This window comes from Fistularia commersonii, chromosome 22 (genome assembly GCF_037954325.1).
Source record: "Fistularia commersonii isolate RoL2024-O1a breed Wild chromosome 22, RoL_Fcom_v1.0, whole genome shotgun sequence".
In the NCBI taxonomy this organism is placed as follows: Eukaryota; Metazoa; Chordata; class Actinopteri; order Syngnathiformes; family Fistulariidae; genus Fistularia; species Fistularia commersonii.
This window is the reverse complement of record NC_141305.1, coordinates 11,114,454-11,140,712: the sequence shown is the minus strand read 5'-3', so window position 1 is coordinate 11,140,712 and position 26,259 is coordinate 11,114,454. Positions and strand designations below refer to the sequence as shown.

The following is a 26,259-nucleotide window of genomic DNA, read 5'->3' as shown; positions in this document are numbered from 1 at the left end:
TGATTCTTCACCACGTTGTCCTCTTTTCTTTTTTTTTTTTTTCCAAAACTTAACCTCTATGTGTTTAGTCATTTCCATTTGTCTATGTTTTATTTTTATTCTATATTTACCGTCACACTTTGAGACGGTATCAAAACTTGATGAAGGGGGATCTCTGCATAAGTTTGGTAATAAGTGGAGTAGAGAGTAGAGATAAAAAATATAAAAATATCACCATTTAGTAGTTTCGAAGTAAAACTGCAGCAAGCACGACTTGTTGCCACTACAAATACCCTCAGCCGACAGAGTTGACAGTAAGAAAAGTGACGCTTCGCGGCTTCTCTTCAACCAATCAGAGCGTTGCTTACATCAACGTCACCAACCTATCTCTTCAAGGAAGCCGAAGTTTCCAGCAGGAAGTCTCGATAAAGTCACCTCCAGAGTTTTGGAGAGAAACTGAACGGCAGTGTAATAATTTCTGTAGATTAACTTTTAGAAGTTGACTGTAGATTGGTTTTGTGCTAGCTGTAACAAGTAAGTTCGCAACGACGTTAAGTCGATTCACCAACAATGTTAGCTCCGAGTCTACTGGCTAATTATGGCACTGAATCCCATGATGGCCAAGCGCAGAAAGTGAGTACTGTAAAATACATTTCTCAACTGTTACAACTACTACAGTGAATATAGTTATAAATTGGATATATTTGATATAATTCAGTACCCCGTGACTCATTTTGAAGAGCTGGGTCAAGAAGATGCAACTGCTTGACCCCATGTAAACTACGCATTCATTATTTCCCCGAAATAATATGGACTACATTCGAAACCTCACCCTTTTTTAGATTTGTATTTAGTCATTTTTTAAACCACAGGACCCGTTCAAAGTAAACAAATAAATAATATTTATCACTAAAGAAATACTTTGAAAGTCCATACTTTTGTGCGTTTTGTATAGAGCTGCAACCCACTTGAGGTCTCAAACAAGGGGATAGAAAATCTCGTGCTTTGTAGGCTCAGTCACATAACTTGTAAGACTATTCATACATACATTTAGACAGTCGACTCTCACAAATTGAACTTCTGTTTCCTGTCTTATTGTTGCAAATACTGACTGAATCATATAATACATACATACATTACATACATTACATTACATACATATAATACATTTGATCCTTCGGATCAAAAAAGATAGAAATATTCCACCTTTTGAAGTGTAAATTATTGTCATCTTGCCAAATTACCCCAATCAAATCTATACTTGTAAAGGCTATTAATCTGTTTTATATACCAGGGATTTTTGTTGTGGTTATTTTGTCTGCCTTAACTTACTTTAAAAATTCATATTCCAGCTGTGGCACTGTTTCATACCACACTTCAAAGATTTGTAGCATTCCAGGATGGGAGGATTATCTCCTCCAGAGGATTATCTCCTCTGTCAGTCTGAATTATATGCATTACTGTTTGACAGTTTTCAAGAAAGGCAATGCTGTTTTGTTGTGATTGTCCAATTGATTGTTTTTTCCTGTAGTTTTGACTTGTTGCTCCTAAATATAAATTTGAGTTTTTCACAAAGACATCCTTTTTCAGTTCTTCAGAGAGAAGAAAGGACATTAGCTATGATCATTGCGCAAAGCTACCAGATTTGAACTTTTATTGCTTTTATTTGCATGCTGATCATTTTAACTTTTTCTTGAGTCTCGCATATGACCCAAAGTGTTTCTCCTCTCAAAACGGTTCAGGTTGACAAATTCCTCAGCCATCTTCAGCTGTCTGATGAGACCTTAATGGACATTTCAATAAGATTTAGACGAGAGATGGACAAAGGTCTGTGCAGAGACACCAATCCCACAGCTGCTGTCAAAATGCTACCCACTTATGTGCGTTCTACTCCTGACAGAACAGGTAAGCCATGATATAGGCCTACACCATTGCCTACACCAACATGTCCACTGAAGTCTGCACCAATCACCACTCATCTCTGGGGATATTCTGCATCATTTCATCTAACTCAATCCAGAACTTCTCATTCTCCTCAAACCCGCATCGCACCTGCGGGGCATAGCCACTGACAAAATTGCGTATCAGAGCTTCAATTTCCAGTTTCAGACTCATAAGTCTACCTGACATTCTTTTCACCTCAAGAACATTCCTAACAAACTCCTTCTTCAAGATAACTCCTACTCCAGTTCTCTTCTTGTCAGTACCATTATAGTACAACTTAAAGCCTGCTCCTAAGTTTCTAGTGTTTACTACCTTTCCACCTGGTCTCCTCGACACACAGTATATGCACTTTCCCTTCCTGCATCACGTCGACAAACTCTCTACCTTTTCCTGTCATAGTCCCGATATTCAAAGTCGCTACTCTCAGTCTCAGACTCTTGCCTTTCCTCTTCTCTCTGCTCCAAACACGCCTTCCTTCTCTCCATCTTTGACCTACAGTAGCCCAGTTTCCATTGGTTCCCTGTAGGTCATCGGTACCAATGAGGCCCAGGTATCTCAACCTGGGCCTCGACGATCCGGTATGATCTGGTTATATGTGATTTCCTTTGTGACCAATTTAATTTTGTGTTCAAAGAGCAAGGTGAATTCCTGGCCCTAGACCTTGGTGGATCTACCTTCCGAGTGCTCCTGGTCAAAGTTATGGCTAATGGCAAGCCAGAAGTAGAGATGGAAAATCAAATTTACCCTATTCCTGAGCATCTAAGGAGAGGAAGCGGCTCTGAGGTTAGAGTGATAATAAGTTATGTGTGTTTTAAAATGTCCCGCTTCTAAAAAAAAATTACATTTGTACGATTAAAGGTTTCAAATTTATAACTGTCCAGATGACCCTGATTTTACAAGCTTTCACATGGTTATACTGTACAGCAACTTAAAAATTCCAAGGGAAGTTCAAGTGTTGTTTTGGTCTTTGTTTTAACCTGCTGTACTTACTGAACAAAGTACCAAAGGTTTACTTACTGTGGGAAGAAACTTAAATTTTTTGACTTTGCCTTGTATTTCATTTACCATTTCTTACTCTTACTGGAGATTCACCTTCTCTTTTTAATGCATAATCAGATGCTAGTACTGATGAATGAATGTATTCAACTATATTTTTTTGTTTGTTATCAACACTAATAATGACTGGTATATAACACATAATCCCAATATGACAGACCTCTTTCTCTAATCTGGCATACCAGACTAATACTTTTTTGAAGTTTATTGAAGTTTGTTGGTCTATGAATCCTATTGACCTTTTCATTTGTCTGCAGTTGTTTGACCACATAGCTGGCTGTTTGGCTAATTTCTTGGAGAGGTTGGGCATTAAGGATAGAAAGCTTCCTCTGGGCTTCACCTTTTCATTTCCCTGTCAGCAAACAAAGTTGGATGAGGTAAATATGAAGTGAACATTTTTATCATATCAACCTACTGATGTTTAAAGTAGGTTTTGCTTGAAAGCATTGATTGTTTATTAATTTCAGTTTTTAATTGGGGGTTGCGCAGGACATTCCATTTTCTCAAAGGAGGTATTACGAAAGCGTTTATAGCCCTATTTACTCTTGTCACTTTTTTTTCCATTTCCTTTTTTTCTACTGTTAATCATTTAAGGAAATCATAAAGAATAAAACAAAAAAAGTTAGGATCCCATTAACATATATTGAAAAAATGACTCAGAGGAAGCTGTTGTTGCTTTCTAAGTCTTTGTTGTACAGTTCTATTTAATTCATTTAAAATGTACAAATGATAGGAAACAAGATTGTTTTGAATAAAGTTGGACAATAAGAGATTTGCTAAGCACAACTATGATTGAAAAATACAGAAACAAAAGTAGATATTAATTCTGCTTACAAATGCAAATGTATTAGAGGTCCATCGAAACTAGTGAATAGCTTCAAACACACACAAGTAAGCTAGACCGATCAAAACTTATTGAAGAATCCCCATGTTGCTCTATGTAGATCTTGGACACAGTCTGGTATTGGTATTTATAATTATTTAATAGAGCTCCATCCTTTCAAAGGCAAACCAGGGGTTCTCATTTTTGTGTTTTTTATTTGGCATTTGTTTAGAGTGTTTTGCTGTCATGGACAAAAGGTTTCCGGGCAAGTGGAGTTGAAGGAAAGGATGTAGTCAGCCTTCTGAAGAAATCTGTTGAAAAACGAGGCGTAAGTATTGATTTTGAAAGACATTGATTTTGAAAAGACGAAAGAGGGATTAGTGTTTCTTATGATTACAGTATCAGCTACTAAGCTAGCTTTGGTTTATTTGTAGGGATTTGTCTTGACTTACATGGAAGGTGCACCGTGGTAATATTTGAATTCTCTGTGGCTTGTTGCCTTCTAAGAATGAAAGGTCAGGAGTGAGTACCCCAAAGTCAAAATGTCAATCTAGAACCTGGATCTTTGGTCTGCTATAGCTACCCCAGTCTAAATTATAGCTCGAAAAGTCACAACCTTCTATGTATTATATCTTATTTTTCCATAAAATATTAATACAGACCTGCAGCAACTTTGTTTTTTTGTTTGTTTGTTGTTGTGATGAATGCTGCGAAAATGCTCCAGGACTTTGACGTTGATATAATGGCTGTCATCAATGATACTGTGGGGACCATGATGACCTGTGGCTACGATGATCAAAACTGTGAAATTGGCCTTATCGTGGGTAAGTGAAATGAATGTTGATCAAATCACCAAGCTTGATGCTAATCAATGGGCACCAAATACTGATGAGGTAATTTATCAGTTTATGCCCATGAAAATGGAAAATCTTGGGCTGTGAGTTTTTGTTAGAGGGCAGTGACAGGTATTGATCAAGTGATAACCAGCATGAAAAATCCATTTTACAATGACAGAAACAAAGCTTTGGGTGTCAAAGGGGGTTGAACTATTGAAATAAATCATACTTAGATAAGTTTTTATGATCAATATTATTGTAAAGTCCATCGTGTGATCATCATCAAACCTTGATAACAATCCAGTGATATGTTGAGCCTTATCTTGAAGGCCACACCAATAACTTAATAGCTGCAGTGGTTTGTTGAGGCTTTACTTGTCATAAATAGAGTGCATATATCAATTTTAGATTATTGCTGTGTTATCAGTTTATCACAAATTATAAAATGATAGTTCTTGGATAAATGGGATTTAATTTCCACAAACGGTCCATTATCGTTACTGACATCATTTATGAAGTCATCGTGTGAGCTGGAAACAACTGTTCAAAAGAAACCCTGGGAACTATGTATCACCCCAGACCGCATAATGAAATATAAAGGTGTTGCCTTGATATGTCACTTGGTGCCTGAACTGAATGAGTGATACCACTAATCTGACGTTTTATTAAGTATGGCATGTGCTTCCGGGGTAAAAAAAGGACAGTCACTCGATAACACAAATGATGTGCCTTAAGGAACATGGTGAGAATTTACTAATGTTCTGCAGTCAATTTAGTTTAAAGGTATATGACATATTTAATTACATTCATTTCATTATATTCATGTCCTCAGATCCTTGTTCGGGCTTGCATAGCAATGTACAAATGTATATAAATGTATAATGTACAGCTGTGTTTATCAAGAATGTCTGTCCATTTAGTAAATGTGTATGGGTATTGAAATCGCCTATGTTGCACACATTTGATTAGATAACTTATTTCCATTATAAAAGTACAAGCCAAGAAAATTTAATAGCCAGGGCAGGCTAGCGTGTATTTCGCCCCCCACAACTCCCTCTAATTTTCCCAGTTTTGACAAATTGAAATAGGGTCTGTGAATATGCAGCCGGCTGCTTTACATCTTCTTATTTTCCTTTTGGCTTTTCCCCTCTGTATCACTAAAGCAAATCAGCCCTCTCCATCTAATCCTATTCTCTGTATCCCCCTCTCTCATACCATCTAACTTCATATTGTCTCTCTTCCTCATTCCATCAACAAGTCTCCTTATCCACCAGATGACCACCCAGAGCCTTTCTCAACACCGCCTTGAAAACCACACAACACTTTGTCCTCTGCCCTGCCCTGCCTCTGCCCTGCCTTTGTCCTCTTGATCTAACCTTGTCACGAGAGTCATCCTACAAACCACCAACCTATGCTGTCTGCCTACACTTTCACCTACCACTACTTTGCAGTCACTTGATCTCCTTCAGATTACTTAATCAATACAAGAGGTAGTCTATATATGTGCTCCGACTTCCGCTATCATAAGTTACCCTATGTTCCTGTCTTTTCTGGAAAAAGGTGTTCACAACAGCCATGTCAATCCTTTTTGCAAAGTCAACCACCCTCTGCGCTCCTAGCCTGGATACCAAACCTGCCCATTACCTCTATTGCCTGCACCAACATGTCTACTGAAGTCTGCACCAATTACTACTCTCATCTCTAGGGATATTCTGCATCCCGTCATCTAACTCTTTCCAGAACTTCTCTTTCTCCTCTAACTCGCATCCCACCTGCAGGGCATAGCCACAAACAACATTGAGCATCACACCTTCAATTTCCAATTTCAGACTCAAACCTTTCGCATTTATCTGGGCTTGGGTCTGACTCAGAGAGACACTGGCTTGTACCCCCATGAGGCTGCATTAACAAGAAATAAGAGAAAGACCATGGTCCAAGATTAAATTCCATGACATGGATTACCAACATTGCCGGAACTACCCTTGCATTCTTAACAGTCACAAAATGGTTTTGAGTGCTTTCTAAAAGGGTGCTGTGTCTACTGCTATATGCAGAGCAATGCATGTTATGTCCAACCTGGAAGGGGATTTACAAACATTAGTGTTGTGCTGTTGTCAGTGGTATATTCTTAATTTGTCACAAAAAATGCAACTATTGAAATTGACACTGTATGGATCTATGATGGCTCAAGACTACAAGCCTTAAGTGTGTTGAGCTGAGTGCTCATCAACATTGTGCTAACCTTTTAGTTTTAAAAGAATTTGCAAATAATATGATTCAGCATAATTGACAATACTGTAACTGGTCATAGAGAACAGTCCTAGGGTTTGACACTGGCAGGGCCTGTCATTTATTTTTAGATTTTCAAGCATCAATGCTTGTGCGAGTTTAGATTTTGAAGTTTCACAGAAAAAGTTTTTTTTTTTTTTTTTTTGTAATTATCAATCATGTTATTCCTGAAGGAACTGGGACAAATGCCTGCTACATGGAGCAGATGAGGAACCTCGAGATATTGGATGGTGACGAGGGGCAGATGTGTGTGAATACAGAATGGGGTGCTTTTGGAGACGATGGTGGCCTGGAGAACCTGCGAACTGACTTTGACCGGGACATAGATGCAGGGTCTCCTAACCCTGGCAAGCAGCTGTGAGTTACTTATTAGACCTTATTAGATAATTTCCTATCCATCTATGTATTCATTCATCTGTCTGTATCTACTGTCTACTGTATATAATTTTATACTTTTGCATGTTCTCCCCATGTCAACATGCAAAAGCAATTGGAATAAATTGGAAAAAAAGCCCACATGTAAGACTGAGAGAATGAATGGTTGTTTGCCTCTATATGTGGCCCAGCAATTGATTGGTGACTCTTGGCCAATGACAGCTGGGATAGGCTCCTGCGACCCAAAGTGCAGGATAAGGGTGGATCGATATTCGAGAGCAGAGGTCCCCAATGTGATAATTTGGTACCCGTCTGCAATGAACATTTTTCTTGGTACAAATTATATTTTTTTTCATTAGAGCCTCCGGATTCTACTTTGAAAAACGACTGTTTCTGCCTTTGCCTAACTGCTGCACACTGTTGCGACAGCGAAAGAAAAGCTGCATTTAAAGGAAATAACTAGATTCCCTACCTAAGTTTAGAGTTCAACGCAACATGTATTCACAAGATCCTCGCCCTCTATGCATTATTTGCAGTAAACAACTAGCAGATTAAATAGCATGAACTGACAAGAGTTTTTATTATTTGAGCCCCCACGCCTCTAACTTGTTTGCGGAAACGTTTTCATCCATAATCAACAGGATCTTAGAGAGTGAGATGATGCCTGAAGAATGGAAACTAAGTGTGATGGTGCCTATTTTTAAGAATAAAGGGGATGTGCAGAATTGCAGCAACTATAGAGGGATAAAGTTGATGAGATCATCCAATGAAATTATGGGAAAGTATCGTGGAAACTAGACTGAGGCAGAGAAGTATGTTAAACTGGTGCAGGTCATGTATGCTAGTTGTGAGACAGTGGTACGGTTTGCTGTAGGGGTAACAGAGATGTTCAAGCGGGAGGTAGGACTCCATCAGGGATCAGCTCTGAGACCCTTCTTGTTCGCAATGGTGATAGACAGGCTGACAGATGAGGTTAGACAGGAATCTCCATGGACCATGATGTTTGCAGATGACATTATCTGTAGTGAGAGCATAAAACAGGTAGAGGAAAATCTAGAGAAGTTGAGGTATGCTCTGGAAAGGAGAGGAATGAAAGTTAGTCGCAGCAAGACAGAATATATGTGTGTGAATGAGGAACTCGGGTGGAACTGTGAGGCTACAGGGAGTGGAGATCAAGAAGCTAGAGGATTTCAGATACTTTGGGTCAATAGTCCAGAGCAACGGAGAGTGTGGAAAAGAGGTGAAGAGACGGGTCCAAGCAGGTTGGAATGGGTGGAGAAAAGTGTCAGGGGTACTATGTGATAGAAGACTATCGGCCAGAATAAAAGGAAAGGTGTACAAGACAGTGGTGAGATTAGCAATGCTGTATGGCCTAGAAACAGTTACAATGACAAAAAGACAGGAGGCAGAACTAGAGGTTGCAGAAATTAAGATGTTGAGGTTCTCTTTGGGAGTGACCAGGATGGATAGGATCAGGAATGAGTCTATCAGAGGAACAGCATATGTTAGATGTTTTGGAGAGAAGGTCAGAGAAGCCAGACTGAGATGGTTTGGTCATGTACAAAGGAGGAATAGAGAATATATTGGCGGACAGATGCTGGAATTGGAGCTGCCAGGCAAGAGGTCTCGAGGAAGACCAAAGAGAAAATTTATGGACGTAGTGAGAGAGGAGGATATATATATATATATGTGTGGGTGTGTGTATATATATATGGCATCATACTCCAGATCTCCTCTCTTCAGATGAAAACCATTCATTCTCTCAGTCACATATCTAGGAAATTCAAAATTTTACCAATGATTTTGGATGATGGACTTGGAGGAAACCCACGCAGACAAAATGCAAACTCCACACAGGAAGGTGCCCTGTTGGAAATCGAACCAGGGTCCTTCATGCTGTGAGGCTGAAGCGCTGACCACTGCACCACCATGCCTGCTTAGATGTTATTTTACATCTTATTTTTTAATCAAAAGTCAAGCAGAATCAAAGATTTAATAGGAAAGCTGAAGCTCTGCTATGAATATAGTGTGTTGTGTGTTACAAGGACCTGCAACAGATATCAATTTAACAGCAAGCATATTTAGGAAAACATTTAATCACAGTATCATATGATCAAGGTTTATTCAGCCGAAATATCCTTAAATTACAGTTTTTAATTATAATGTTTTGGTCTGATTGATTGCTCCTTGCTCGCCTATGGCACTTTCACTCACTGAGCCAAAATCCTATCAGTGATCATTAACCTCCAGCTATATGACAAAAATAATCATAGATAAGGATTTATCTATGTAATGCTGTTATTTATATTTTTGAAAAAGGCTGTGAACTGGCAACCACACAAATATGTTATGTTTGAAGAACATTTAACATTCTTTTATTGTTTCAACATTCATTTAAAACCTAAAAACAAAATGTTCTTGAACAATGTCTCTCTTAGGTTACCACATGAACTCAGCAAGTATGTATTGCAAAGCATCTGTTTGCCGGTAGACATTTAACTTTTTTGTTTAAAAAAAAAAAAAAGAGATTTTGCTGCTCCTTATTTTTTGTTTCATAGGTTTGAGAAGATGATCAGTGGGATGTACATGGGAGAACTGGTGCGCCTCATTATGGTCAAAATGGCCAAAGAGCACCATCTATTCCGAGGCAATACTACAGCGGAACTCCTCACGACTGGAAGTTTTAATACCAGCTATGTCTATTCCATTGAGAGTGACAAGTAAGTTTTGTGTGTGCGTGTGCGCACATGCAGCACCTCCTAACATGAAATGTGACTTCTTCTCAATAAATATCAAGGACAAGCAGGTACTCATTTCCTCTCCCACACACTTTAAGAGGGAACAATAACAATGATAAGGGATGAATATATACTGCCACACCCCACCCATTTGTTGCCTCAAGTTTTCTTGAAAGGTTTTATTTGCCTGGCAACATATGGGTTACTATGTTCGCTTTTAACGGGTTACATCCACTTTGGGTAATTTACTCCACTGACATCACACCAGAAATAATTTCATCTTGAAAAGATTTTTGATTTTTTTTTTTTTTTTTTTTTACAATACAGTTACAGGCACATATTAAACAAGTCTCTTGATAGTACACTCATTTAGACAGAAAAATTTGCTGGGTCATCTTTTCTCACTCTTTGGTGTCTTTAGGTTTCACCAGAGGCCAAGCCTTGAAAAGTTTTGTTTTTCTTAAAAGAGATACGAAAATAGTTAGACTTTTGGTTGTTTGTTCTTGTTTAGATTTCTGGTTGTTTGATTTACAAAAGATCTAAACTAGTACTAAAACCAGAACATACACAATTCACCTGTAATTTAAAGCTTGTTAAACACACTATAAAATACAGATTTCTTATCGTTCAGCTAATTTACTGTTTTTTGTATTTGTATTTGTTCATAATCCAACTGCAGAGTTAGAAGAACTAATTGCACAACAAAAAGTTAGTTTAAATTGGGGATTCTGATACTGACTTAATCTCCAAGAATTAGACTTGGAATTATGATAATTGAATTAAAGTTTACACTGAAGAGGTGATAGATGAGAACAGAGACTTTGAACAAAAATGTTATCCATTTTGTGTCTTGCAGAATGTTTTCTGCCAAAAATTATGATAAGCATCTGATGCTGCTGGTACTTGAAGTGTTGATTGATTATTAAATTTTTTTTTGCTGTTTCCTATCCGCTAACATCAGTGTTTGTTCTCTTAACTTTACCAATATTGCAGTCTCTTTTCCCTGCATACTGATTGCATCTTGTGTATCATTTTGAACATTTTCCATTGACAATGTTCAATATGTTCCATGTACACTACAAGTATTATGCAAGCTGGATCACTTTAATACATACAGTGCCTATCATAAGTATTCACCCCCTTGGATGTTTTACCCTTTTCGTACTGTCATAAATCAATCACGGTCAATAAAATTTGGCTTTTTTTAACACAAACATTTATTGGAAGGGAAACCAGATGTCTACAAAGTAATGTCAATGACATAAAAATATACAAAGAAATATAATTGTTTGCATAATTAATCACCCCCTTTTTAAGTTGATGGTCTAATTCAATAGAGGACTAGTGAAGAAGCAACCAAGACCCCTACGACTACTCTGAAGGAGTTACAAGCTTCAGCTGCTGAGATGGGAGAGAATGTGCATATAGAATTTGCTGCATGGGTACTGATCAAAGCACTGATCAAAGCTTTATGGGAGAGTGGCAATGAGAAAGCCACTGTTGAAGAGAAGTAATATTAGATCTCGACTAGAGTTGTCTCTCATAGTTGAAGTGTACCTATGAGGAAAATTTTAGGCCTCTCTCATCTTTTTAAGTGGGAGAACTTACACAATTGGCGGCCGATTGAATACTTTTCTGCCCCGCTGTAGAACATATCACATAACATGAGAGGGTTAGTAATGCAGTGCCAGTGCATTACTGGGTACATTTGTGTAACTCAGAATTACTTTGCTTTATTTACCCTGACAATAGGACTGCTTATCTAAGTTTTCAGATAGCTTGACCAAGCGAATTCAAGAAGACTTTTTATTTTTTTTCTTTTTCTGACTCTTACCATGCCTGTATATCAATCTGTCTTTCCTCCCTAAACATTTTGATGACACATTTTTTTCAGCAAAGGGCTGATCTCCTGTTTAATTACAGATTTGCATTTGTTTTACCTATAGAGATGAGGAGGGGCTAGGGAGTGCCGAGACTGTGCTTCGGGGCCTGGGCCTGGACCCGTCTGTGGAGGACTGTGTTGCCACCCGGCGGATTTGCCAAATAGTTTCCACACGGGCTGCACATTTGTGTGCTGCTACCCTAGTGGCACTGCTCCGGCAGATTCGTGACAACAAAGCAGCCGAGAAGCTTCGCACCACTATTGGAGCGGATGGCTCTGTATACAAAAATCATCCAGAGTAGGTGATGTTTACCAAAGCAATCCAGCAAAGATAGTTTAGTAATCTACTAAAACAGAATCTTATGCATTATGTTTCAGATTTAGTACTTTGCTATCGTATCCTTCTTTGCTTTTTGGTCAGTCACCTTAGCAGGTTGATTGATCCATCAATTTAACACCATAGTTAAGGAGAGTCATTTTAATATCAATTACTTATTTCAGTTTCTCAATTTATTCTTTTTTTCTTCAGTCTAGATTTGCAAAGTAATTTATATGCATGTGGAACTGCATTTGTATTGTCTGCAATTTGGTGGACTTGATGGAGTCAGCAAACCACCATAATCCACAGCCAAAGATAGTGTTGCTCCAGTGTTATGATGTTTGGTACACAAGATTATATCATCTGTTTTCAAATGAGGAACATTTATGAAAGAGAAAAAAAAAGCATGAACCAGAAGGCAGTTGTTAGGAGTTGTGATAAAGTTTTGTGGTAAAACACAAATGACCGTGAATAAATGTACATTATGGTATGCAGATTATTTTGGTTTTTGGTTAAAAATGGAGTAAACTTATTTCATTTTTTTTGGCAAGATTTTCCAGGAAGCTCCACAGAATGGTGCGTCGCCTGATGCCGGACTGCGATGTACGTTTCCTGAGGTCAGAGGTTGGCAGTGGGAAAGGTGCAGCCATGGTAACAGCGGTAGCATACCGTCTTGCAGCTCAAAATGCTGAGCGTCAGCGAATTCTGAACACTCTGCAGTTAAACCGTGAACAGTTGCTGGAGGTGAAGCAACGCATTAGTGAGGAGATGGTCCAAGGCCTGTCAAAGCAAATGCATGAGCATACCAGTGTCAAAATGCTTCCAACTTTTGTCAGAGCAACTCCGGATGGGTCAGGTAGTGTTATGGCAAATACTGTCTATACGTCTTACTCCACTTAAATTATGTATCTAATCTTTTACTTTTCTCACCAGAGCACGGTGACTTCTTGGCTTTGGACCTCGGGGGCTCCAGTTTTAGAGTTCTTCTGGTACGAGTGCGAAGTGGTAATAAAGGCAGTGTGGACATGCACCATAAGATCTACAGTATCCCACAGGAGACTATGCAGGGCACAGGGGAAGAGGTAAAACTTCAGCGGTGTTGCTCTCAACTATGAATAAATAAATTGTTTACTGCAACTCGAAAACAAAAAAGTTTTATCAGTTCGAACCTTTTTGTCTCAACAGGTAATAATGCGCTTATGACTGTTGTGAAAACACAATAGACATTTGTCATCATTTTGAGTCACTATGAATTCTTTAGAAAGCTGATACTGAAATGGCATTGTCACAAAGGTTTCACAACAGTGTTAGGTGGTAGGGACACTTTGGGGTGATACTGAAATAAAATGTGAACAAGTTCAATTTGCGGCAGTGAAGAAATGCTTACAGAATTGTATGCATTTACTTTTCCCCCGTTCCCTCATCTTTGTCCATTGCTGCTATAATTATTGTAGACACTACATTCTTTTTTTTAATTGGCATACTAACTTGGAAGTGAAAAGTGAGTGTTTTTATTGTGAGAGGGAAGCTTCTGTAAGAGTCTCCAAACAAGAATGTTAGATTAGATGTCCTATGGCAATTGAGATACACAGCATGATTTTGTCAAAGATATTATTGTCGAAGGTAGTTGCATTAGCAAGGTCTTTTTCTTTCTCTCAGAATCTTTATTGTTCTCATTTGTTTTTACGATTATGACTTACAGCTGTTTTGGGTGTATGTACAGCATAATAAAAGGCTCATTAAGACTTGGAGAGTCTACAAGAGCTACAATATAAAAGAAATTTATCCATATATCAGTATCATAATTATTGTGTGTTGTTGTACTGTTGCAAGAAAGGGCGTATAGCAAATGGCCTCCATAGCAATTTCATCACCTTGTAGTTTCAAAGCGCTTCACATCGTATTACATTCACCCAATAAACCCAATTCAGACAATGATGGTGGCAGACCCGCCATGCAAGGTGTTAACCAGATGATTGCGAGTAACATTTGGTATCTGACTGATTTGATGGACTGATCTGCTTTACCAACACAGCCACAGCTGATCCAAAGCAGCAGCATGCCATGAAGGCAAAGATACTTCATTTGTGATCTGCTGAAGTTTTTAATGTTTATATTTCTTCTCTCATGTACTAGCTTTTTAGCCATATTGTGGACTGCATGGCAAACTTTCTGGAACATATGGGCATGGCAGGAGCCTCATTACCTCTCGGATTCACATTCTCCTTTCCCTGTCGACAAAGTAGACTGGATCAGGTAGGCATCTGATAAAATTTCAAACTGGCTTCCCCCTGTAGATCCTCCAGCAATTTTGAGTCCATTTGAATTTTCTTGCCACAGTTACATATGGCTTATTTGTTCTTAATTATGTGTGGATGTATAGTATAGAGGGTGGTATGTACATGTTCTAATTAAACTGTCTGGTATTTCAGATTTGAATATGACTTTGGTAGAACCTTTATATCAGCTCTTGCCCAGATTCACTAAAAATGTAATAAAGACTTACAGTTTCTTTCGATGCATAATTATGTAAGAGAAAATTATTTAAAAACAATTTTTGTTTGGTTTCTTCTTAATGTTATTGTAACTGTGTTTTCAAAGAGGTTTTTAATAATTGAAAAACTTAATAATTTCCCATCTGTAAATATGTTTTCTAAGAAATACCTCAAGGCTCAATGTATACATGATATTTAATGGCTTCCTAAGGTGTCTAATATTTTGTGACTCTCCCAATATGCAATGTGGACACATTGTGATATCTGAGAACTCAAACACATGACTACGTTTAAACAGAGATATCAAAACTCTAATATAGTAACATTATCCATTTTACAGAAATGACTGTACAGATTTTTTTTTATTCCTGATACAGAGAATAGCTGCTGTCTTATTGTCTTTTAGGCACATTCAGTGATGTTTTTTTCAGTAATTAGTTCTTGCTCAAACACACTCTTATCATGCAGTGTGTATTCAAATAATCCCAGATGACATTTTTCCTTTCCATTGTTGCTAGAAGGAAACTTAAGACTGATGAATTCTGTTGTTGAGGAAAACACTTACGCAATATTATCAGTGTTAAAGACAATCTAACTTAACCAGCAGGTCAATCTTCCCCATCTCCCATCTCTCTCTGACTCTCTGTCTCTGTCTCTGACTGTTTGTCTGTCTTGTTTCTAAGCAGTCATAACTGATCACCAAGGATGTCACCTAAATAGGACATATATTGTCAGCAAAATCCGTCACACAATACTTATTGAAACTTAATATATTATTGAGTGTCTGATTTGAGATCCTCAAAGCAAACAACAAATTGGCATATAGACATATAGAGAAATTAGACAGCTAATGTGAATCACTATTAAATAGCATTTAGTTCAAAAGCTGAAAATGAAGCGCTTTTGTGATATAATCTATCTGACTAGAGCAAGTAGTAGGAACACATTTCAAAGCTTTTGCTCATGCTTGAAGAGCCCTGTTTATTGCTCACTATCACACAGAAGTTCTATATAAATGAATATCCAGCAGGACATTGTGTAAATGATTTCTTCTGATGCTATTGGTCACAGCATGCATGATGTGAAACATTTTCCCATATAACCCAAATGAAATCGGTATTTGCACTGTATGAACCATTGCTGTTTTATGACATTTATTTGATTTCAATTACCCTGCTTAGCGAAACAGTTTAGCTGGGTGATAATAAAATCAAGGGCATTTGTGACAGCATTGAAATACACAAATAATGTTGTGTTGCACCTTCTTACAATAATGAAATTCCACTGCCAACCCAAGCGCTTCACTGTCAACAGAAGGTTGCCCTCTTTCTTCCAGATTAGATCAACCTGAGGTTTACATAGGTGAAATCCATTTTAAAAATGTATTTAGTGCGGATCAGTAACTACAGATCAAGATTTTTAACATCATTTAACAACATTTAAAGTTCATTTGCATGTTTTCAGAAAAATGAATGTCCCTCCTAAATACATACCATTATGTCATGATATCCAGCACAAATGAAGAACGCGTCCTTACATTAACAGTATGTAAATTTATTATTGCTAGGCAACCTTAATTTGCACCTTGTAGCTTCCTCTACAGATTTTGATTGGGTGGATAATTTATGCTAAATGAAAATGTACTGATCTTGTTTGAAATCAAATCTACAAACTGGCTTCCCTAAAGCAATCCTTAATCCTGTAGACTTGGAATTAGACAGACTTTTTTTGTCATTCTATACACAGTAGGTATGTACAGAACAAGATTTTCTTTACATCAGCATCATCTTTCCAGTATCGGGATACAAGACATAGAAAAGTCCAAGTAGGTAAGGTGCAAATGGTAGATTTACAGTTGTTATTAACAACAGAGAACAGCAGCAGTTATATGGCAGTGCAGTCAAATAGCAGCAGGGGGTTGTATGTACAACAGAAAAAATGTCACAGCAGTGGGATATGCATTTTCAAGTATAAGAATACATAGATTTATAATTGTACAATGGTGCCAAAAAGTGCAGCTGTACAGTGAGTGTGTGCAGTTTGGAGGCAGGGGAGTGGTGCAATTATATGGCAGTTCAGTTTAATAGCAGTGGGTTGTGTGTACAAAGGGGAAAAGACAAATGTCAAATCAGTAAAATAGGCATTTCCAAGTAAATGAACATAAATATATGGATGTCTAAGTTTTGCAAATGTATAAAAGAGATGTGGCTAAACAGTGAGTATGTTCTTCAGTGATGGCAGTGAATAGTTACAGCAGATTAATGTGTTTTTTTTTATTTGCTTTTTTTTTTTTAAATACACAGCAATATTGCATTTAATGTCCAGATGCAGTGAGTGTAATGGTCCAGGGGACGAAGCTGTTGCAGAACCTAGTGGTCCAGCAACGAATACTGCACAGTCTCTTTCTAGAGGCCAGCAGGGTAAACAGCCCATGATGTGGGGGTGAGGAGTCACTACAGGTCTTCCTCGCCCAAGATGCACAATGGTTCTGTGCAAAGTGCCAAGGAGAGAGATCCGGATGATCTTCTCTGCTGATTTCACCACTCTTCTCACATCTTTCCAGTCGAAGGCTCCAGATCCCACAGAGATCGAGTTGGTCTGGATCCACTCTATGATGCTTCTGTAAAATGTGGTGAGGGTGGGTGAGGGCAAGTGGGCTCTTCTCATTCTCCGCAGGAAGTACCACACATCCGCTGTTGTCCGACTGTCCATCCATCCATCTTCTCCTGCTTATCTGAAGTCAGGTCGCGGTGGCGCCAGCCTGAGCAGTGAGGCCCAGACCTCCCTCTTCCCCGCCACATGGTCCAGCTCCTCTGGGGGGACCCCGACCTCCAGGCCAGCCTGGAGACAAAGTCTGTCCAGGGTGTCCTGGGTCTTCCCAGACGGACATGCTCGGAACACCTCCCCAGGGAGGTGTCCAGGAGGCATCCTAACCAGATGCCCGAGCCACCTCATTTGGCTCCTCTCTATGCGGAGGAGCAGCGGCTCTACTCCGTGCTACTCCCAGATGACTGAACTTTTCACCCTATATCTGAGGGTGAGAGTTCAGCCACCCTGCAGAGAAAACTCATTTCGGGCTATTGTATCTGTGATCACGTTCTCTCGGTCGCTACCCACAGCTTGTGATCAAAGGTGAGTGCGGGAATGTAGATCGACCGCTAAATTGAGAGCTTCCCCTCTTGGCTCATCTCTTTCTAGACTACGACAGGCCGGTACAGAGTCCACATCAGTGCAGACGCTGTGCTGATCTGCCTGTCGATCTCCTGCTCCATTCTTCCCTAACTTGTGAACAAGACCCTGAGATACTTGAACTCCTCCACTTGGGGCAGGACCTATTCCTCGGCCCAGAGTGGGCATTCCAGTCTTTTCAGGTTGAGCACCATGGTCTCAGATTTGGAGGTGCCGATCCTCATCCCGGCTGCTTCGCCGGGATTCGCCTGCTTCAGCTGCGAAACGCTCCAGTGAGAGCTAGAGATCATGGCTTGATGAAGCCAACAGAACCACATCATCTGCAAAAAGCAGGGACTTGATCCTGTAGCCACCAAACCGGATCCCCTCAATACCCTGGCTGTGCCTATAAATTCAGTCCATAAATGTTATGAAGAGAATCTGAGACAAAGAGCAGCCCTGATGGAGTTCAACTCTCACCAGAAACGGGTCCGACTTAGAACCGGCAGCGCGGACCAAGCTCTGACACCAATCATACAGGGACCGAACAGCTCTTATGACGAGGTTCGGTACCACACACTCCCGGAGCATCCCCCACGGGACTTCCCGCGGGACATAGTCGAATGCCTTCTCTATGTTGATGATTACATTACATTACATTACACTGCATTTGGCAGACGCTTTTATCCAAAGCGACTTACAATAGAGGACATAGGGACTGCAAATACATCTTAAAATACACGATGTACAGGAAATATACAGAACAGTAAGCTTGGGTTAGTGAGTTTTTTTTTTTTTTTGACAGACACACGAACGTACACACACACACACACTGCATAGCCTAACTTGCTGCCAACCTGATCAGGGCTGTAAAAAGTCTTGAAAGAGAAAAGTTTTTACCTGTTTTTACCTGATGATAGTTGTATGTGTTGATGATAGCTCATATAACTTTCCACAGATCCCTGGTGTTTGTGGAGCCGTGAAAGAGATACTGTAGTTTTTGATTGTGAGCATGATTTGCTTACTTGATCGCACAGTTCAAGTTGGCTCTCATTGTCTTCACTAAGCCCTTGTCATTTGAAGGGTGTTTTTCTCGCTTTTAGCATCCTTCGTACTTCAGGAGTCATTCAAGGTTTCTGATATGCTTGGGTGATTAGATTTATTTCTGATACTGACGTCCTCTGCATTTGCTGATGTAGGCTGACACACTCATGTCGCACATAATGATCGCACTCAAAACAGTTCATAAGTGCCTCATTTTCCCTCTCAGACCATGCTCTAACCTACCTCACTGTAGGTTTTTCTGTGATCAGCAGGGGCTTGTAAACCAGTATTAGCATGACAGAAAGGTGGTTTGAGGAGCCGAAGTTGGGGTGGGGGGCTGTTCTGAATGCATCCTTTATGTTGGTGTAGGCCAGGGGTGGACAATTATTTTGCCAAATTTCTTATTTAATTTTTATGTGTGGGCCAACTAGGTGAACAAATTGAAAATTGCAATTTAAAATTAAAATTTTTTGGCATTTTAATTTTAAAATCATGAGTAATAATATAAATGCACCGACCGACTTTATTTTGGAAAAAAAAAAAATGAAAAGGAAAAAACAAGATTCTAAATTCAATATTGATTGGAAATACTTGTTAAAATTTTCAAAGAAAATAGTTTGGCAGGCTGGATAGAAAAGCAAAACGGGTCAGATGTGGCCCGTGGGCTGTAAAATGCCCAGGTCCTGGTGTAGGCCATATCCAATCTATTATTTCCCTTGATTGCGAAATCCACGTGCTGATAGAAGTGTGGGAGAACTGTTCATGTTGAACTTACTAAAGTCTCCTGCAACAATGGCAATGCCTTCTGTGTAGGTGGATTGAAACTTGCTGAAGGTCTGGTACAGATCAGTCATCACCACCTTTGTGATAGCACAAGAGGGCACATACACTGCAGTGATAACAGTTCCCTGGACAAGTAGAATGGTCTGCAGTTTATAGTCAGAGGCTCAATATCTGGAAAGCAATAGCTTGAGACAGTCCTAGCATTTTTAACCAGTTGTTGTTAATGTAAATACACTTGATATACCACTGAGTTCAGATCCTGTCAGCACAGAATGTAGGAAGTCCCTCAATACTAATGGCCTTGTCCGTGATCGATAGGTTTAGCGAAGTCTCTGTCAGAATTATTGCACAGCACGGCCTCATGGTTGGATCTTATTTCTAGCTGAAGACAGTAGTAGTTGATTTAGACATAGTCATTGTTCAGTACTTTGGTAACGTCCTGAACGATCCCCTTCCGCAAAATTATGGGAATGAAAAAGAACAACTGTCAACATTTCAGCCTAACATGAATTGTGTAGGCACCACAAAAAAGACAAATGTAAAATTCTAGCATGTTCTGTACAGTAAACTTTTTAGAATTACTTTTAGGCCAATTAGTGTAGGATTTATTTAACTTTCGCATCTCAGACACTATTATCATACACATGTTAATACTGTTGTACTTTTCTCAGGGCATTCTTCTCAAGTGGACGAAGGGCTTCAAAGCAAGTGGCTGTGAGGGACAGGATGTTGTCACGCTACTTAAAGATGCTGTCCGCCGCAAAGGGGTACAAATACACACACACACATGACAAATAAGTTATTTTTAGCAAACATGATGTGTTGACTATGTATTTGTTTCAAAGAATAAATCACACAGCATCCAATGTGTTACCAGTTGCACAATCCCTTATGTTGCATGTACTTCAATGCAGAAACTGATCACACTACATTGGTTTCAACAATACTGGGCAATTATTTTTGTTTGCTGAATGCACCCTTCCTAGTTACTCTCTGGTCAAGCCTTCTCAAGCTAAAATCGTTATCAGTCTTTTAATCTTTACAACTAATTACACTTCATTGTTTTAAGTATCAATGTAGTCTAAGAAGCCTATCATTTGTCACATATTGGTTACTTTAAACTTTAAAATATGATAATGTTTGATATTTTTTTAGAACTATAATAATGTGTTGTGGATTTTTTTATTGCATGATTTATGAATTATTTTACTCTCTTCCTTCGATATATATATATATATATGTATATATATATATATATATATATATTTTTTTTTTTTTTTTTTAATTTTATTTTTATTATTTTGCTCAACATCTTGTTTGTTGTTTTTTTCTTTTCTGTAGTATTTTTCACTGTAATAAATCCGCACTTGCTTATATTTTGGCCTCTTAGTAACTCAGTATTTATGTTCTTCTCATATTGCATGACTCTGCTCTGATGTACAACTACAAAAATAAGAAATCAATAGGTGTTAAATGTGTGGAACAATAACCCTTTGCCAATAAGGGCTTTAGGGCAGCAGCCAGTCGTCTAGTATTATTCTGTTGCACCTGTTTTCAGGAATTCGACCTGAATTTTGTGGCAGTGGTTAATGACACTGTAGGAACCATGATGACCTGTGGCTATGAAGACCCCCAGTGCGAGGTGGGACTGATTGTAGGTGAGTGTTTCCTTCATACCCTTCTTGTTTGGGTACCACAGTTGAAATACCATACTAATAAAAACCTACAATTTTTATTTTCTTCTACCATAAATAAACCTTTGTTTGCCACAAATACAGGCACAGGAACAAATGTCTGCTACATGGAGGAAATGCACAATATAGAAGTGCTTGAGGGAGATGATGGCCGTATGTGTGTCAACGTAGAGTGGGGTGCATTTGGCGACAATGGTAAACTGGATGATTTTTTCACCCAGTTTGATCAAATTGTGGATGAGTGCTCGAACAATCCTGGAAAACAGAGGTACACAATGGGTGCTTCACACATCAAACTTGTACATTAGGCAGAGTAAATTATTAACACAAAAAATGTATTATGACATTCACATTTAGGCAAAGAACCCCCAAATCTGATTTGTTTTGTTGTGACTCACCTTGATATTAATACATAATGCAAAGTAATACTACTTAAAACATATAATTCTATGTATTGATATCAAACATGGTTCTGAATGTCTGCGGAGGTTTTGAATCCTCCTGGTCATGGTGAATTCTTGTAGAAATTCAGGCAACTGGACTCACATATTCTTCACTTGAAGACTTGAAGTCGAGTTGCCTGGACAAGAAGATTTCGACAAGGATTCACCGTGACCTGGATGACTGATAACCTCCACAGACATAACACCATCTAAAGTTCACCAACTTATTTTACTGTAAAGGTTTTGAGTATTAAAATGGAGATATAGCAGGTATACAAGGTCTTTTCTTTGTAACTCTCTTGACATCCGTAACAAGACTAAATTTTCAAATTTTAATGACATTGCAGTGCTTTACATTGAGATTAATAGTTGATATAGCTATCTATGAATCTTCTATCGTGTACTTTAGTTTACATGCACATAACTTGTATAACATTACAAAACATATTTTCTAGCTTTGAAAAGTATTACATTTAATAGGTTATAAAGGATGACATTCTGTTCCTCAAATTTTGTTGAAGATCCTTTGAGCTAAATTTCCTGAAAAAAAAAAAAAACAACAAAAAAAGCAATACTGGATACGTCCAGAGTACGCAAACACTGATTGTGGAATCTGCCATGACTTGCGGCTACTGCACCTGCCAGACCATATTTGTCAAATGCGGATTTGTGAATGTTTCTGCTTTGAAGCTTAAGGCTCAGTCAAGAAAAGTGCAAATATTTTTAACATTTGGTCAACCCTCTATATAGTACGGAACTGTAATATCTTATTGTGTTTCAGTGTTTGTGATTTATGAAAATCTACATGATTTTATGAAATCAACAATCTCTTTGTAAAGGACAGCCATTTAACTTATTCACACAAGACAATTTGTCCTCCTGAAAATGGTTATAGACTTTCAAAGTTAGATTCTGTCTGAAACTTCAGTACTCTACAATCTTTTACCCTTTTTCAGTCATGCTTCACAGTAAACAATTCATCGAAGTCACACCCTTGACAAATGGAATATCATTTTAGTTATCTATATTTTCTGCCATCTAATCTAGGAATTAATCTGTTTTTGTTGTCATTAACAAAGGAAACTGTATTTTCCCTCTAGTTTTATTATAAGCCTGTGATCATGCAGTTTCTTTGAAAGGGATGGTCATAAATTCATATAGTGTTAGGTTTTCACCTTGTTTTCTGCAATTTAAATGTTATTTCTTTTCCCAGGTTTGAAAAGATGATTAGTGGCATGTATCTGGGCGAGATAGTGAGGAATGTACTAATGGATTTTACTGCTAAGGGCTTGCTCTTTCGAGGTAAACTGTCAGAGCGGCTGAAGACACGTGGTATCTTTGAGACAAAGTTCCTGTCACAAATTGAGAGGTGAGACTTTGCAGACTATTCTCATCTTTCCTTAGGCCCTTTTCTAAGAGCTATGCTAAAATCATCAAAATTACCTTTGACATGTACAGGTAGACCTAGAGTTTCTGGACAATTGTGACACATTTTCCTCAGTACTTTCCTCAGGATTTGAATGAAAGAGTATGATTTGACTGAATTGCCTCTTACTTTATAACAAAAGGGGCTATACTGAAAAAAGTTTTTGTAATAATAATGTTTCCTTAATGGACACAGGCTCACACATGGATGTAATGTAACTCAGACTCAAAAAAATACATAAAATAATTAATTGTATTTATTTATTTATTCAATTGCCAGCATTACTGGTTTCAGTTGTTTCCACAAAATAACATAATTTTCTCATCATTTTCAATTTCTTTAAATAACCTCAATTATTCTGCATCTCCAAAGTGACCGTCTAGCAATGCGGCAGGTCCGCTCGATCCTGCAGCACCTGGGCCTAACCACATCCACATGTGATGACAGCGTCCTGGTGAAGGAGGTCTGTCGTGTGGTTTCTCACCGCGCTGCCCAGCTCTGTGGCACTGGTTTAGCTGCTGTGGTCGATAAGATTCGACAGAGCCGCAACTTGCAGCAGCTCTTCGTCACAGTGGGAGTTGACGGCACTCTTTATAAGACACACCCCCAGTAAGAAATTCCTTTTCTTCAGGTTAATTCCATTCTGAGCTTCGACCACTTTACAATAATTTTTGAATTTATGATTTATTTTGTTCCTTATTTTTGTCTGCTCTTGTCCATCTATTTAAAGTTTCTCCCGCATCATGCAAGAGACATTGCAAGATTTAGCACCACAGTGCAAGGTGACTTTCCACAAGTCAGAAGATGGCAGTGGTAAGGGAGCAGCACTGATCACTGCGGTGGCATGTAGGATAAAGAATGCAGCTCTGAATCAAAATTATTTTGGTTAGTAAGTACAACCAGAGCAACTGCAAGGGATTTAAATCCTAAATTCTATGTCAATGTGATAGTCATGCTGTAATTTTTCATCTGATTCTGAGTATATTTGGAATGATGTGTGTTAAAATGCATATATGTGAGGACAAAGGAGGGCCTCTTGACCTTTATTTCCAAAATCTGTGCACCTTCTGTGAAATGTTACACGCTGTAGATACTTTTCACCTACAATCAGACGGCAATTTCTCTATAGGGATGTTGCGTTTAAGATATATTTTACAATACAATTCCATTAAGAATCACAAATGACTGAAAAGCACAAAATATTCAAAAATAATCAAAAGAACAGAAGGGGTGATCTTTGGATTATTTTTGAATGACTAGCAACATTTACATTTTTGTGTGACTGTAATTTTGTAGGTGGGCGATTGGCTAATACACCAAGGCAAAATTCCATCAGATATTATAAATTCTTGCGTTAAATGAGTTTTCCTTGTATTTTTCTTTTCCTACAGAAAATATTTTATGTATCTTAATGTGTCCTTATATGTGTAATGTATTGGGAAATGTCTTTTAAATAGGCAGGGGGGCAACCATGTTCTCCTGAAAAATGAAAACTACTTTATTAATATAACTTATAACAGTAGTTTTTACAATTCTGTGTACTAATAATAATTGTCCTTTGACAAGGACTGAAGACACAATGCAAGCCAAAGTAGATTGACATCTGAAATACCTGGTGTCAGCGCTTGTGTTTTTTTTTTTTTTTCATTAATTTTCAACAATTTTCACTGTGATACCATGATGAAAGAGACAAGTCAGATGTAAGTGAAATTCCAGGGATTATATATTATACAGAATTATATACAGAATATATATATATATATATATATATATATATATATATATATATATATTCTGTGCTTGTTTGCAGAATTGTAGAATCTTTAGTTTGTGTTTGGGATTATGCTGTGTTTATAGAAAAAGGCTAATTGTCCTGGTTCCTGCATAAGCACATGAAAAAACACTCAGCCTGCTGCTGATAGCAACTAAATAGAAAAATCTCCCCTTTCATATCTACAGTCTGGAAATGTGTTTCAATGTATAATGAGGTTCTTATTTTGATGTCTATAGTGAAGCCAGAGGGTTGGCAAAAATGGTAGAATAATAAATAAGTAATATAAAGGGAGTTAAGTGACTTATTGTCACATACATAAGAGTCCCAAGTACTTTCTCGCTATCAGGCATACAGTACACTGTGAGAAATTTGAGATGAGAGAGAAATGAGACATTTCAAAAGAAGCATCTGTCCCTTTTATAAAATGAAGTAGGTTTATCTGCAAAACAAGCTGCAAAATGTTTCTTTCATGTGTGGACATCCATTTTCCCCACTGCAACTAAAGACATCTCTTTATGGCTATGCTGTGCATTTAATTACCAACAAATTACATGTTTAAAGGGTATAGTCCCTGCCCATTTAAATAACCTGCTCTTTCACTCTGAAACTGTTCCGTTAACTATTCTCAGGATGGTTTTTAATGTCCCGTATGTTGCTTTTGTCAAAAAGAAAAGAACACAAAAATAGAGAAAAAGAATTATATGCCTCCACCGAGGTCCTTCTAGTATTCCCAATTATTCAAAGAAAATCTCCATTTGGATTTTCTTTACAATACATGATTATGAGCTCTCTCCTCTTGGGTTTCCCTAAAAACAATCCTGATCTGGCTTGATTCTGCTTTCTCGTAAGGAGCTGTGGGTCACCCATGAGGGCCCAAATGTGTGTCTCTTTGCTTAGAATGGAAGGTTGTTAGACACTTTGGTCTACATAGTGACAGAAAGTTGTGAAATTGATAGTGATAACATTGACACAAATTGTGATATGTTTCCCCAAATATTGTGATGCCAAGCAGAACATCTAGGGATGGCAGAGGCCAATAAGAGGTCCCAACCTCAAAGGAAGTATATCCATGCATTGGGGTGGATGGGATTTGTCAAAAACAGAATTTGCACCATCACAGGTGGGGGGGGGGGCAAAACTAATGTATCATGTTTTCTCAAAAGCCCTGAAGGGGTTGATGTTTCTTGTTTC

The 26,259-nt window shown here is 38.3% G+C and overlaps 1 protein-coding gene across 1 annotated transcript; it reads left to right on the top strand.

Annotated features, from left to right (window-relative positions):
- The first annotated feature begins 381 nt into the window (after positions 1 to 381).
- On the top strand, positions 382 to 24,898 carry hk2 (hexokinase 2). Its single transcript, XM_086169471.1, has 18 exons — positions 382 to 612; positions 1,722 to 1,884; positions 2,558 to 2,706; positions 3,237 to 3,356; positions 4,035 to 4,130; positions 4,527 to 4,626; positions 7,101 to 7,284; positions 9,861 to 10,022; positions 11,987 to 12,220; positions 12,793 to 13,097; positions 13,175 to 13,323; positions 14,378 to 14,497; positions 20,403 to 20,498; positions 21,290 to 21,389; positions 21,510 to 21,693; positions 23,082 to 23,237; positions 23,667 to 23,903; positions 24,025 to 24,898. Exons 1-18 carry the CDS (start codon positions 550 to 552, stop codon positions 24,182 to 24,184), a joined length of 2,778 nt encoding a protein of 925 aa, XP_086025597.1. The 5' UTR covers positions 382 to 549; the 3' UTR covers positions 24,185 to 24,898.
- The last annotated feature ends 1,361 nt before the right edge of the window (positions 24,899 to 26,259 follow it).

What these genes read in the sequence shown, in the direction of transcription:
- hk2 (XM_086169471.1), top strand. Translation starts at nt 550, where the DNA reads ATGTTAGCTCCGAGTCTACTGGCTAATTATGGCACTGAATCCCATGAT. An exon ending in GTATACAAAAATCATCCAGA is followed by an intron (nt 12,221 to 12,792) that starts GTAGGTGATGTT and finishes TTTTTTGGCAAG; the next exon opens with ATTTTCCAGGAAGCTCCACA. An exon ending in TGCAGGGCACAGGGGAAGAG is followed by an intron (nt 13,324 to 14,377) that starts GTAAAACTTCAG and finishes CTCATGTACTAG; the next exon opens with CTTTTTAGCCATATTGTGGA.